Source organism: Aythya marila (genome assembly GCF_965140915.1).
Source record: "Aythya marila genome assembly, chromosome: 6".
Taxonomy (NCBI): domain Eukaryota; kingdom Metazoa; phylum Chordata; class Aves; order Anseriformes; family Anatidae; genus Aythya; species Aythya marila.
In genome coordinates, this window is record NC_139047.1 from 15364619 (window position 1) to 15380140 (window position 15522).

Genomic DNA, 15522 nt, shown 5'->3' on the forward strand with positions numbered 1-15522 from the left:
GGCACAAAAGAAGAATCTGTGGTACCATGAAAAAAAATTTTTTTTAAAATAGGGCAGGGAGACTTTCTGTTAGCAAGTGTTATAACAGAACTCAAGGATAAAATGAATTACTGATGATAGTGTGTAACAGCTCATATAAACTGCTTTTGTACCTGAGGGCTGAATTGTGTGAAATGTAATGCAAGTTCTTAAAATGCATTCTGTGGAAAATGTAAGCTATTAGATGACATATTTTTGCCAAGCAAATTAATAGGAACCTTAGTAAGAATAGTATGAGAGGACACATCATACTGTAAACTGTTTGGAAATTGTCATCATAAATTACTTTTTAAAGGGGAAATTTTCTTTACAAGCATGTTCAAAAGGGGTCAACAAATATGTAAGGATGTTTTGACTGAGATATTTTGAATTACCATAAGATTTTTTACAAAGCCCCTTAGCAAAGATTTTGAAGAAACCTGGCATAAGAGGATTACTGCAAGCCAAAAAGGTACTTGAGCGGTGAGTTGGGGAAGTTTTCTAATGGGGAAATTGTTTTTCAAGGTAGTAAGAACAAAGATAAGACAAAAATAAATAAATAAGTGAAAGATTGTAACGAGACTGAGAATGTACACAAGAAATAGCTGGTTAAATTCCACCTAGATAAATATAAAGTGATGTACAGGAAATGATGAAGGAAAAGTTCACAAAACTTCACATGCAACATAATGTGCTATGAGTTGGCCATTCTCACTTGGGAGTGGAAACTTGCGTTTATGATATGGAATTCTGTGAAAAACATCTGCTCAGAGTTCAGCTCTGATCCACCCTGAGTAATATATGAAGCATTTTGAGAAGTTAGATAGAATTTGTACCAATTTCTTAGAATTGAAAAGGGCAGCAAGGATGGTCCAAGGATGGGACAACTTCTAAGTGCAGAATGATCAAGCAATGCAGATACAATTTTGTATGGGGTACAGACCTTAGAAAAATGAGTTGTATGGAGTCAGGCTTAAAGAAGAAAAATTGTTTCTTGACACAGCAGGTTGTAGGGAATGGAGTTCAGTGCAAAGAGTGAAGTTTTCTAATGTTTAGCGAGTGCCTGGGAAAGCATACGGAAGAGAAGGTCATTGGGATTTATCAAATACATATAAAACATACTTGGTTCTGCAAAATTTCTGATAGGAAAAAATACGTAGATCAAATGCAAATATATTTGGGGGAAATGCCATGTATGTTTGTGCTGCTCTTGTTTTTCTCTTGATGACTGCATATGGCTGTTTGCAGGGGGCAAAATGAGGTGGAGGTGCAGTAGCGTTTAGCTCCTGTGTTCTTCTATGCTTTTTGATTGCCTGTTGCTGCATTAACGTTTCAGAAGTGCTTCGAAAGTCACTGTCACCAACCTCAGTGGCTGTAGATGTCTCTTATATTTACATATTCTGAAACAGGAGAAAAAGAAGTACTAGTGGGAGATTACTGCTGAAACCAGTACAGATTCCTTGCTCACTGTAATAATAATCCTTGCACATTGTAATAGTTCAGATGGGTTTAGGCAGACTCATTGCAAAACAATAGTATATCCAACTTTGTTGGAAACATGGTTTTTAATTTAACTTTTTATTAAATGAACTGAAATAAGAGAGCAAGACTAAAAGGTTGTTAAACTTGTTTATGGCTACCAGAATCAATTATTTATTCACTTATTCTTATTCTGTAGCATAAACAGCATAGTGCAAGTTTTTATTTGAATTTGTGGTAGCTATTTAGTTACTAATTTTTTTTTAATATAGAACTGTTTATTAAATACTGGTGCTCCCAACTGTGCGAACTGCGCTGCGACATTTCCTAATATATACCTGAATAAATAATTTGCTCCCTCTTCCCCACGCCCTTCCTCCCTGCAATGAAGAGGATAATTTTGTTTAGTAATCTGAGATCAGTTTACCCTGCAGCATTAATCTTCCAACAGAGAGATACTATTTTATTTTTTTCCAGCATGCTGTAATCTACCCCAGTTTCTGATATGTGTAAAACCTGTTAATTGTTAATAGGTTGTGCTTCTTGAATTCTAATTGTGACTACATGTGGGGCTCTGGTTTGGGGAAGGATCAGTGACTGCTCCCAGGGGAGCCCGAGTGGTACTTTCTGAAGACAGCACAGGCTCTGCTATTTGTGAGAGTTTGTCCTTGTGCTGCTGCATCTGTCTGAAACTGGAACTCTGTGCATAGTCTGCCTTGTATGTTTTTGGACTGACGACTGCTAATGTTAGCACTGTGGATTGCTATCTGGAACACACAGAGGGATCATTGAGCAATGCTTCTTCTTTTTTTTTTTTTTTTTTTTTTTAATGGGACTGCAGACACTAGTGGGTATTTTTGCTATTACTTCTCACTGAACTCAGATGCTTCAAATGGTTGAGGTACTTTTCAGCATTACTTTTTTGTTGTAGATTACCAGATCTAGTAGTTAAGTTGAAAAGTAAAACATATGCGCCATTTAAAAAAAAATAATAAAAAAATGCTGTTCCCTAATGATACAGCAATCTTTTAATATATTATAAATGTGATAATGTGTATCAAGTAGCATATCTATTATAAAATGAATGTTAAAAAAAAACTTTTAATCTGCATGTATAATTGTGCTATATTATGTGGGGGGATGCAATAAGTGGAACAAGACAGAAACAGGGTTTTTGTTTTATTTTAAACTATTAAACTTTAAACTGTAATTGTAGTCCATGAGGAAACACGAAATAAGGATGTTTATTTCAATTTTTATTTTAGACTTTATCACATTTGTTGTGGCAACACTGTAGTGTCATTTAATAATCCGCTATTTCATTCTAAACGATGTTTTTTACTTTTGTAGCTGTTTGTATTAACATAGTACCGCTGTGGCAATGAAATCCAGAATTTAATAGCAAAAGCTGATTAAAAATGATATTATCTCCAGAAAATTAGATAGCAATAACATCTACAAAACCATGCATTTGGTTTAACAGGAATCTAGCAAGAAACCACTGTAGCTTTAGTCCCAAAAATAAAAATAAAATTGCTTAGTAGGAGTTGAATGTTAGGTAATGGATAATTAGAGAATCTATTTTTAGGCAAATATGATGCAAAAGGTTTTTCTTACATTTTTGAGTTTGTAGATGTGCATATATACAGAGCAAATCCTTGATAATGCAGGTTTCTCTGGAAGCATGGTTTTGTTCTAAGGATAAATTACAATCTTTATTCTCAGGTTTAGAAACTCTGGAAACAGCTAACTTAAAATTATAATTCTTTAATTAATAAATCATTAACTTCAACTTCCTTTTTTCCTTTTATAAGTCAGTTTACTATCTGATATGTGATGTGTATCATCTAATATTAAACAGCCAGGTTTCATTTCTTAAAATAGTACTGTAAAGGAAAAATCATCACTGTGACTGCAAAACAAGCTTCAGAAAAATGTAACTTTCAAGCAAATTGAACTATTTTCTCCTGTGCTTATTTAAAGACAAGGTTGGGAAATGAGCATTTATCTTTTCTTGTAGATCGCCTTTTTCCTCCTCTCCTTTTCAGAATCTATTTCATATCTTAATTTAAAAATTGAGACCATGCATGCACAAGTGCTCATAGGATGATGGAGGTTTGAAGGGGCCTCAGAGGTCATCTGGTCCAACCTCCTGCTCAGAGCAGTGTCAGCTGTGAGATCACTCCAAATATACTATTTTATACGAATTGATAAAATGATTGAATCTTTGATTCAATAAATTCATTTTAATCTGTATCTATACTGCATTATGAACAAGACATTATGCTTAACTGAGACCTTAATGCAGTAGCAGTTATTACCCTTCTTTAACTTCCAGACCTGTTCCCCCATGCCGGTAGAGTTAACAACAGAGCTCTCTGCAGACTTCTCAAATAGATATTCTCAACTAGTGTTTAGCAGTGGTCCTGGAATTTAGCATAGATGTAATCATTTCCAAATCGTGAAAATGATCAAATTTAGGATTATTATAGTCAGTGCTTTACTTATCTCCAGTTTTTCAGAGTGTCAAAGTGTTTTTTGAACTGTGGTAACTTTGGTTACTTTTTCCTGGTGCAAACGTACCCTGCCTGCTCCTCTGAACCTGAGTCTTACCACAGGCTCTGTCACTCACCAGTTCTACATAGAAATGTTTAGAGATTGTGACCATTTTCTAAGCAAATGATGTTTCTAATGGAGCCGGCAAAGGACCTTCTCTGACAAAGAAATCTCCAGGAGATAATATATTCCAAATAACTGATGATATCTATCACTGAACAGAAAAACAAATAGAGACAAATGACGTGGATTTGTTACGGAGCAAAATTGATTTTCATAATGCCTGCTGAATAACATGGGGAGGCTTTTGGGGCCTCTTTGCAATTCAGATGTGACTGTCAGGTGCTGAGAATGTGGAGGATGTGTAGGGTTTGGAGAGAGGTTATTTGGTAGCCTGGGGGTGGCAGCAGTGATGGAGCTGCCTGTTGTTTTTATAAGCTCTGGCAGGCTACAAAATCCCCAACCTGTGTTAAATCTAATTATTATGAGGACTGAAATATTATTTCCCTTTGTTTATCTCAAAAAAAAAAAAAAAAAAAAAAGAATAGGCTTCCAGTAGAAAGCTACTTTTTATTTATTTATTTTTTCTTTACTGTATATTGCCCTGAGAAGTTGTAAATGGATCGTTGTTTGTTCTCCAGATGGATCCTGTGCAAAAAGCAGTCATAAACCATACCTTTGGAGTGTCCGTTCCCCCAAAGAAGAAACAAGTCATTTCCTGTAATGTCTGCCAGCTTCGCTTTAACTCTGATGTGAGTATTGGTTGTTTTCATCCCTTCCAGCCCACCCCTTGTCTATTTTATTTGGTAACAATATGAATAATTAATCCAAGGCTCTTTTTTTTTTTTTTCCAAGGTCAGTCATAGTTCTGCATACATGTTGCTCAACCTGCTGGGCTGTTGCCTTGCCCACTCAGAGTGGAAGTCTGTAGTGGTACATTGTTCTTCATTTTTCTTGAAAGTATCTGGAAAGTAGTGGTCTTCACACATAACCTTAACTAATTGATTGAGAGTGATACTGCCAAGGCAAACAGACCAGCTGAGTGACTGGTGCTGACTGCTACCATGCACCTTTGTTCTTGGATTTGAGGACTAGACTATACTTTTTTTCTCAGGTTCCAGATAGTAAATCTTTAGGCATGATTTTCAGTAAAAACATACAATGAAACAGCACCTCTGTATTTTTCTGTACTTGCTCTCAAGTGTAAGAACTATTACTTAAGTGATGCATGATTAAATATTTTGCTATCATAATTTCAGTCTAAAATACTTTGAAGACCACTCCTCAAGGCTATTGAGTGGTTGGTACTACTGGAGTTTCACAATAAAGCATTGGTACCTTTTGCTCTGCTTTTCTTGCTCTTGCCTCTACCATTCTATTTTGAAGTGACTTGTAATGTGATTTCCCCAGTTTGACTTTCTTGTCTAGGCTGGCGAGGATTTTGAAGCATTGCAGTCTTACCTTCAAATTGATTTCTGAATCAAAAATCTGTCATCGTTTCACAAGCTTATTAAACTTTCTTTGAAGTGGTTAATATCTACTTAACAGATTTCAAAAGCATTTTTTTTTTTTTTTTTTAAACTTAGTTCACTTGTCATTTCTCTTTAAGGTTAAGGTTTAAGTTTAAAAAATCTTTTTGCTCTGATTATTGGTCCAAATACCTACTTCTACTGATTAGAACAAGGAACCAATAAAGTTCTGCTTCTGAGTTCAGCCTTCTTTTGTCACTGAGAAGCTGGCTCAGCCTGTTCCGTCTCTTCCCTCTCTTTCTGAGGTCAGTGTCCTGCCTGCTCGTGGGTCAGGTAACTAGAGGAGTTGTTCATTTTGTCTACAGTGACATTTGGATGGACAAACAGTACTTCAAGGCAGATAGCTTACATCGCAACTCAGTGGCACAAAACAAAAAAGAGATGAAATAGTGTATCATTTTGTACATCTGCCAACTGAGCAATTTTTCCTATCTAGACTTGCTGACAAGGTAGAACAAACAATGCATATTGTATTCTGCTTTAAATGGTGACATCACAAGAGCATGTCAGATTACAGCCTTGTTCCCTCTTCTGGGGTGGCTGTATTCATACTCTGTCATACTCCTTTCTTTCTAAACATGCTCAAAATGCTCTGTTCTAGCTACTAGGAGATAAAATCCTTTTGTAATGGATGGTTTTAAGAATGGATGAGGCATCAAGACCATGTTGCTGGTAGTGATAAAAAGCAGTTCCTTACTTTCTACAGCAGCTTGTTTTAACAGGGCATTCATAAGCAACCTGGAAATTTGATTTTAGAATGTGCTGAGACTCTAGTAGTGTTATTAATACTAGAAAATACTTAAAGTTTCAAAAACATTTCATAACCAGAGCATACAAAAATATTTGGAAAACAAGTTTTCATAGAATAGCACTACTACTGTAAAATCTGTCTAGCCTTTCATCACATTATTCAGTTTCTCCTGGGAGGCTTACATAAGATTTTAAACCTTTTCTCCAGGTTCAGTCTTATAACCTTGAGAGTTATTCATCTGTGTGTGTGTTGCCTTTTTTTTTTTCCTTGTGTGTGATTTTATTTTTATTTAAATATTATTCCTTCCCCACAGCCTGTGGTAATCTGTATTATCATAATTTCAGAGATAATGCCCTTTCCAATCAGCTCTGCAGACTCCTTCGTAATCTCTTGATTTTTTTTTTTTTTTACATGCTTGCATACAAGTATTTTCTTGTGTCTGTTACTCCTTGAAATGATGATGCATAGTTCCTTCTTAGCTTGTAACCTCCTTCATAAAAATAAAAACCTGGGCTCTTTGCTTGTATTTTTCTTTTTGGACCTTTATAATGTGAAATTTTATTTGGGGTGTGGAACAGTCTTTACATCTGTTGAATCTTTCAGTGGATCTGTTCTACTGTGCAACATTCGAAGAATGTTTTGAAACCCTTTCTGGCGGCATCAAATTATGATAACTTTCATCAAACTCTTGAGCACATTGCAGAATGAAATTTGCAGTTCGTCCACTTCATAGTTACAATTCCTTCTTCTAGCTCTACAAGGCTGACGTGCTCCTTGTAGTTGATGGGCATTTTGTTCCTTTGAACTTCCTTTGACCTAAATTATGCAAGCAAATGAAATAAAAATGACAAAAAATAGCTATTAAGTAGTTTTCTTACTTTTTTTTCCTCCTAAATGAATTTCAGCTGCATAGTGTTTGAAGCTTCTGACCTGATTCCGGTAGTGCTCTATCTACTGCATGAGTATTGGATATTTGTCTGTGAGAAGAAAATTGGTTTCCTTGCCTGTAATCTTTTTTTCACACTGTGGGTACTCACTGGTCTGGATCAATAGACCAAAATATTTCTGACTTAGTCAATTTATTGTTTTCCAGCCTCCCATTAAATTAACGCAGTAAATTGCAAAGGTTTCAGATTTCTTTTCATCCGTTAGTGTGTTTGTTGGTTTAGCTTTGTTAAGAGTGTCCTGACATCAGATACAGAAGCAGGGATCTGCAGCTATCTGCAGGAGGATAAAGTCTAATATCAGGGATGGAACACATTTTAAAATAATTTGTCTTCACTCCAGGAGTAAGCATACCTAATGTTGAAGTGATGGTTTCTTTATTTTGAGAAGCAAAATTTTCTGGGAGTTTTTAGTTTCATAAAGAGTTTCTAACTGAATTCTTTAGGATCTTCCAATCTTCTGTAATTTTAAAACATTTTTTAAAAGCAAAACCAAGGAAAAGATCCGCATGCAAACTTAGTCTAGTTTTAGTCTGACCAGTTTATCCTCCTTCAAGACAGAAATTAATTTTGACTCATACTCTTGAAACTATACTCTTTCTAAGCATTGGAGTCTAATCTGTCAATACATGTGGGAAATAAATATGTCTCTCCAAGATATTCTCTTCCTTATTTTGTCTCTGCTTCGCAAATCTCAAAAGGTAATTTAGGGAACAACTATATGGAGTTTGGAGGGGGGAGTGAGGGGTGAGGTTATTCTTCCCCTGTTCTTTTCTGAAACAGGATAATAATTTGGTTAGCAAAGAAAATATCTATGATCTTTAAAACTCTTCAGGACATAATATTTTGACTTTGGAATAGCAGATTTCAGAGGTCAAAAGTGACCTCTGTCAGTAGTACTTCTGTCCTTCATCTTGTTTCTTCTTCACAGTCATATTGGATTTCTTTTTGTTGTTAATCATGCGTTTTTTCAAACATGCATTGTTTTTCATGCAAAACAATCATGCATTGTTTTTCTTTGTGTTTCAAAGAAGCAAAGCCTAAATAGCAAAAATAGGAAAACAGGTTGCAAGGAAAAATAGGAAAAAGGTTGCAAGGTGGTCAGCATTATTTTTTTAATTAAGCTCTGTTACAAATCATTTGTATAACAGGGCATTGATAACAAGAACCAAGATACCAAGAACCTGACTCCAGTTTCTACTACTTATGCCTATTATAATGTATTAAGTATGCAGGAACAATATATGCAATTTTTCTTTGTCATATAGTAAATGGTTGAAAGGGTACTTATGAAAAGATTGAGGTGAGTCCAAAATGTTAACTGTTTACCTACAGAGTTGAAAACCAAAGAGTTTAGTTCCAATGATTTATAAATAGAATAATTTATAGGTTTTAGACTTACAGAGGGAACAAAAGGGTATATTACACTGTAAGACTGGTTTAGTAAAAGCAGAATAAGGAGAAATCCTTGGTTGCTCACTACTTATGCTGTTTTGCTTGTGTAAGCTCGTGAAGAAAATGTGAATGAAATGTGAAATAGTATGAAGAGACTTGGTAGGCAAGGTTTGTGTAGAAAATATGAAAAACAAATGTAATTCATCTTTTCTAGAAAGATGCTATAGCGTGAATATATAATTAATTTAAGGAAGATTCGATATGTTACCAATGACTGTCAGTGCAACTCTATGTCCCCTTTGTCCTTTTTTCCATCATCCCTGCTATGTACCATTACTAGAAGGCACAGGGTATACGTTTTACTTGTACAACACTTATGCAAATGCACTAATACTAATCACAAACATTTCCCAAATGAACCTTTAGAAATGAATGCAGTTAACTTTGCCAGTAGGCAGACAATCGAATTAAGGAACACCATGTTTTTCTCAATTAAAGAGAATCAAATTTACATACCTGTTTTTCTGTTGGTATACATTCAGGCACTCAGTATTATTCCTTCAGAGAACATAAGTTGTTTGCAGATGCAGTTTTTGTAGAGAGATGCTCAGGTATTTGTCACACAGTATAAAAGTACTACTTAAAGTTCTTTTGTTAAAACCAGACAGTTAAAACTGTACTGCAGCACAAGACACTCGCATGGCACAGTGGGCCTAACAGTGTGTCTGACAGTTCAGCTTTATTCTAACATATTTCAAAGAAAATTTGCAAAAGTAAAATACAAGAACACATACATTTTTCTGAATGAATTATGAATTTTTCTTCATGAATTATTTAATAATTTGTATAGAGTAACATTTGTAGATATGTTTTGAGCTACTTTAACTGGGGACTGTGGCTAATATATTTGGGTTTGGTATGATTTTCATAAAAGTGAAAATAAGGAAACTAAAATAGAATGGAATGGTATTTTACAAAATCAAATATTTTGTTTGAATATTTTTTATTTATTTTTATTGACCTAAAGAATATGATTCCAGGGGAGGAGAAGAAGAAAAAAAAAAGTAAAGGAAGTTAGTAGGGTTGTCAACCATGAAGGGAAGTGAAATGAGAAAAAAAATGAGGACAAAATAGAGCAAGAAGCTTTTTCCTAAACAAACTCTTATGATGGTCAGCACTGGAAGTCAAATAGCATTGGATTAAGTTAAATATCAATTTAAAAGGGATATCTATGTCAGGATTAGTGGTTGATGAGACTGATTAATCAGAGTAGTCAGAATTGAGATATAGATTTCTTCCTGCATAAACTTTATTCTGTTATGCCTTTTTTAGAAAACTGTTTAAAATAAAATAATATTTATTAATTGTTGCTGTTGGATTCACTTCAGTATATTATAATAGACATAGGTGTTTCCATCTTTGCATTAAAACCTTTGTTACCACCATTTTTATTGTTTAATTTCTACACAATGATGAAACAGTATGTGTTCCAACACAGCAAAATCTAGTATTTGAGTAAAGTTCAAGTTCTGGTTTTGTGTTAATAATCTAGCTCAGAAAAATTTTGAAATATCTCAGTTACATTTACTACCAGCAGACAACATCCACCAGAAGAGAAAGAGTCCTCTTCATGGAACAGATTGTAGTGGTGAGTCAGATCTTACTCTTATGTAAAGGCCAGCAGAGCAAGGGGTGAAATTAGTCTACCAAGAGCAAGCAAGATGTATCTTAACCTTTGAAAAATGGTGATTTTTTTTTCACTTTTTTTTTTTTTTTCGTTTTGTTTGTTTATTTTGTTTAGTTTTCTTCCCCTTTTAAGAATTCTGGGATTCTTTCCAAACCTGTGATGTATCTATATAGGCTATAGATAAGCTTTGCTAAATAAGTTTTCGTATTAACCTTATAGGTCTGGTTTGTTGATATTAATTATTTATATTGCAGACATTCTAGCAGAAACAAAAAGCAGTTCAAATAAGGTTTGCTGTATCTTTATGGTATCTATAAAAGGTCCAGAGGCAACAGGGCAAGGGAAAGATGGCTGTTTACTATCCCCCATAGATTTCTTCTCTGCCTACACTTGGCTCATTCTTCCTCTTCCCTTTGTCCACCAGACAAGTCTGCAGCATCTCCCATAACTGCTGTGTGGCAGTAAGTCCCTTCAGCAGCTGTGGAGCTTTGGCCAGACTGTACCCAAGTTTTCTGTTATGCTCTTTTCTAGTGTCTGGCACTGCAAATTGCAACAGTAAGAGAAAAGTAAGTCATGCTTGCAAGGGTACTTGTTAGGCTTTGGCAAAATTGTTTTTCTTTGTGCATAGAAATCAAGAAGCTTTCCTCTGCTCTATTCTCCCTTGTTATTTGCATTGATATTCCCCAGAGTCTCAGGAGCCTGGGCACTAGCTGATACTGTCAGTGCTAATCCAGTCCCTTTCCTCACCATCTGTACTCCAAATTCACAAATATGTTACACCAGCAGTCCACATGGTTTGTTTGTTTGCTGTTTTGGTTGTTGTTTTCCTTTTGAAAAAGTTTTATCATCTGTTGATCACATCTAAAAGAAGTATGTGCTTCCCTCAATGCACACTTTCCCTTTCTTGTAGAAAGGTCCCTGGCTGTGATGCAGCCAGTTAGGTAACACCTTGTTGATAAGATATCATTTCATTGACATAAACATGTGTTTGTATAACATGTTGTGCTCTCTGATTGATGACTCTAAATCAGTGCTGCTTTTTGTTATTGCCTGCAAAGGCTCAGAAACCAAGGAAAAAACACCTTGTGGGCAGATCAGAAAAAGCAGATGTAACAGTTGGGCACGCTGACAGACAACTTATTGAATGCTTTTATAGCTAATAAAAATGATGTGATGACTGTGATCTTCTTTAAAAAAAAAAAAAAAAAAAAAAAAAAAAAAACAGAAGGAAAGTTTTTGAAATTTAGGCTACTGTTACCAAATGTTAACTTTGCAAATTTGAATGGATTACTTGTACTATCATAAAGATAACACACAAAATAATCAATAGCATCAAATAAAAATCTGCATAATTGTTATCATCTTTTGTCAAATGTTTTACATTTTTCCTATAAATAAACTATTTATATTGATTCTTTGGGTTTGAAGAGTAGTGAAGCAAAAAGGAGGTAATTAAAAGCATAAATCTTAGGAACTTGTGAAGGTAATTTTCTGTTTTGAAGGCAGAAATGACAAAATGATGAAAGTTGTTAGCTTCAACATGACAGAAATATTGCATGATTACAGAGTGCAGGGTTATAATGTGCTGAAAGTTCTGTTCAAAAACAGCTATTTAACAGAGCTTTAAACTAAGTTTGACTAGTTGCTTTCTTATGACATAACTGATTTTCACAGCTTTTGCATTTTCTCCATGTCTGTTTCAATAGTAACTTACCTTACTATTTGGAGCAATTAGATTTTGGAGATATATTGAGAACAAAATTTTAAAAATAACACACAGCTTTGGTGTAACAAAAGCATGAATACTTCGATGTTACAGGTTTCTTCAATTACATCTATTCTTAATATCAGATGAGATAAAATTTTTCAACACCATTTCAGGTGCATCAGGTTGTCATTGAAGAGATCTGATAGGTTAATATTCCTTCTCTATGTAGTAATAAATTCACTTAATTAGTCATTCACATAGCAAATAGATTCTCAAACTCACTCAGTTGTGAACTGTCAAAATGAATAGCGCTGATTTCAAATATACTGTCAGTCACTGCTCCAGACGGGTAATTTTCTGTCATCTTTTGTACTGCATTTTGTACTTTTGTACTTAGCAGAATTTTAATAGGTTCTTGAAGGTGATATGGCTCTCAATGAATCTATATGATCTGTGTTCTTCCTGGTTATCTTTATCTATATACATCTTTATCTCTATATATACATCTCTCTATATATGCATACATTTAAGTTTATGCAAAGTAAAGCTACTCGTGATATTACTTGCTAATGATAGTCACACTTTCTTAGGAAGCACGTTTATGTGTAGAAGATGAAGATTTGCATTGTTGATGTTCTATTAGATTCTATTAGAATCTAGTATATAAGGCAATACATCATCGCAAATGTATTTCATGTAGTCTCGAAGATGAATGTCCTGATGCTTAGATTTTAAACTTAATAATTGACAGCTGAAAGCAACAATTTACAAGTAACTTCAGATTCTGAGTAAAATGTGACATTTGGACGATTTGTATGTCTCAAATGGAATATATTTTTATATATTTTTGAGAGGAAGACCTTGTCCTTACAACCAAGTCATTAACCTTTATAGCTAGTGTTTTAGCCTTGTAAACCTGTTTTTTTATTTGTTTGTTTGTTTGTTTTTTAAAAAAGGCTTAACAATCTGTTTGTTTTTGCATACTATTTAATGGGTTTGAATGGAGATAATCAATATTGCTTAAAGAGTGGACAGGCAAATATTTTAAGGTACAGAAATTTGAAAAAAAAAAAGGCAAAAACTGCATATTTTTGTCTTTGTTGAGTATATTCTAAGCTCTTTGCAAAGGATCTCAAAACATGTCTTTTTCACTACGTAATGATATTCTAAAAACAGACATTTGTTTAGTGTCTTATAATAGGCATTCTGTTGATCAAATACTAATGCCAGACAAATGTATGAACAATTTTGTGGAATTTGGCCTATATTTGGCCTATATCAGTACAAAGACATATTTTGCATTCTGTTATTTAATTCCACATTTATTGTAGCTTGACACTCCTCTTGTTCATTAAACTTCCTAACCAGTACCCAGTGGGTTCCTATAATTTCTAACAACGAGGAGGATTCCATTTTAAAATGGAGAAATGTGTATATATCAAGCTAGTAGACCACATTCAGCTTTAGAAACAAGAGAAAAATAGATTTTCATTTTAGATAGGGAGCTCTTTCATAAGAAATATTTTATTCCGGTTTTTCAAAAAACAAAAACCAAGCAGACAAAACCCAAAACTGAACAAACAAAAACCCCTGCCCTTCTTGACCCAGCAAGCATTTCATTTAAAATGATAATAGTAATGCAAGTTCCATGATGACATTTAGTTTTGATAATATAAGGAACAGAAGTAATGATCTTTTTAAATGAAAAAATAAATATTCCAATAATATTGAATTGTGGCACAATGACATCAACAAAATTATTCTCCTTCATTGATTCATCTCTACAGTAAATGCAGCCCTATATACAGTAATAAATTATTATGCAGTTAAAAAGCATCATAGTACGTGAGTACAGTGAGATCCATTAAGGTTATGGTATTTTGACTTTTCCTAATTTTAGAGCTCTTGTTTTCAGAAACTAAATAACACTTCTGTTGTTTTCAACATTTTTTGTTTCACAGATATAGTTTTGATTATAAAGAATTTGCATGAGTTAGTTATTAATATAGTGTTAATATTGATAAAAAAATGTACATTCGCTATCTATTTAAAATATTATATTCCAAAGATAGTAACTTACAATTTTGCTCTTTTTGTATCATTAAAATTTTTAAGTTACCTTTCTTTTGTACAGCATGTGTCTTTTAAAACTTATGTGTCCTAAACTTCTGGATAGTCAAATAAAATAAAAGTTCAGCTTCTTGTCTTAACTGAAAATAAATAAATAAATGTCATGGCTTGTTTCAAAGATATGTTTAATATTTCAGTCACATGTTACAGAAGCTTGTTGCCTGTATTATATTGCTGTATTGTGCCAGAAACAAGTTTTAAATGGGACATTGAGCAAATAAGTTTGCCTATAATGTGGTAGCTGTGTAAATATGTTACAAAAATAGGATTAGTAATGCCCAGGACAATAATAATCAGAATGATTGATACCAGAAATAATTAGAACTTGCTTTCCAACTTCAGATTCCCATGTCTGTCCTTTTCTTTTGTTTACTATGACTCCAGAAAACTCTGAAGAGCAATACAGTCTGTAATTCAGTAACAGGAAACACCATTAATGTTGATTCTGCATTTTAGTTACCAGAAAGCAATGGAATCCAATGATTCATCTCACAGTGGATAATAAGCAAGCTCTGAACTTCAGGTGCCTCTGGAGGGGTTAGAAAATGTTGCTTCAGTACCTCAAGGGATGCTCTTCTAACTTCACGTTTGAAAAGAGTATCTGTGTGTTACCATGCACAGTGCCATGGAAATACACATGCATTTAAAAAGCCTAAAACCCAAAGGTTTAACAAAATCTAGCCATTGAAAGTTGAGAATACACAACTTCAGTGTAAAAATAAATAGCATGTAATTAACTGATGAGGTGAACTATTGAAACAATTTAGCTGAGGTAGTTATTTCATCCCTAGCAACTTTAAAACAGAGATGGACTCCCTGCCCCACTCTGGAGGATGATTGGCTTGTTTAAAAAGTTCTGGGAAAGGCAGGTGTTTTCAGAAGCTAGATTTAGACTGTCACTGCACTACCTTCGGTCCTTATAATATACAACTATGAAACTGATAATGTAAATATCATAATTATGAAATTTAAATCAAAAGTGAAGCCATTCACCACATTCCATGAGGCTTCATTTGTGTTTGTGAAAATCTAAATTTTAATCCTGCTTGGGCTTGCTTGTTTTCAACAGGTCTCATGTACACTATATGAGGATTGAATGAAGGGAATCAAAGACTGTAGTAGGTTCTGACTGATATTGCTGGCACTATTATTGCAAATATCAGCAGAAAGGCTTATTATCAAGAATTTGACTTACTAAGCCTTTCTCTTGAGTGCACCTATGTCTTCTATGTTGTAGCTTTGGTCTCAGGGAGTACAACAGCACACTTATGCACGAAGCATAGAGTTTGGGTATTTAAAGGGACATCATCAACTTGAGAGCACTT

General features: G+C 34.2%; 1 protein-coding gene across 9 annotated transcripts in view; it reads left to right on the top strand.

The window, feature by feature from the left end:
* Positions 1 to 15522, top strand: part of ZNF385B (zinc finger protein 385B) — a 176797-nt gene that overhangs the window by 133205 nt on the left and 28070 nt on the right. For 7 of the 9 annotated variants that reach the window (XM_082763131.1, XM_082763130.1, XM_082763134.1 and 4 more), the window contains 2 exons: positions 4695 to 4805; positions 10267 to 10320. In XM_082763131.1, coding sequence (XP_082619257.1) covers positions 4695 to 4805; positions 10267 to 10320 — 165 coding nt within the window. The remainder of the gene's footprint in view (positions 1 to 4694; positions 4806 to 10266; positions 10321 to 15522) is intronic. The other 2 variants (XM_082763133.1, XM_082763138.1) reach the window with 1 other exon arrangement.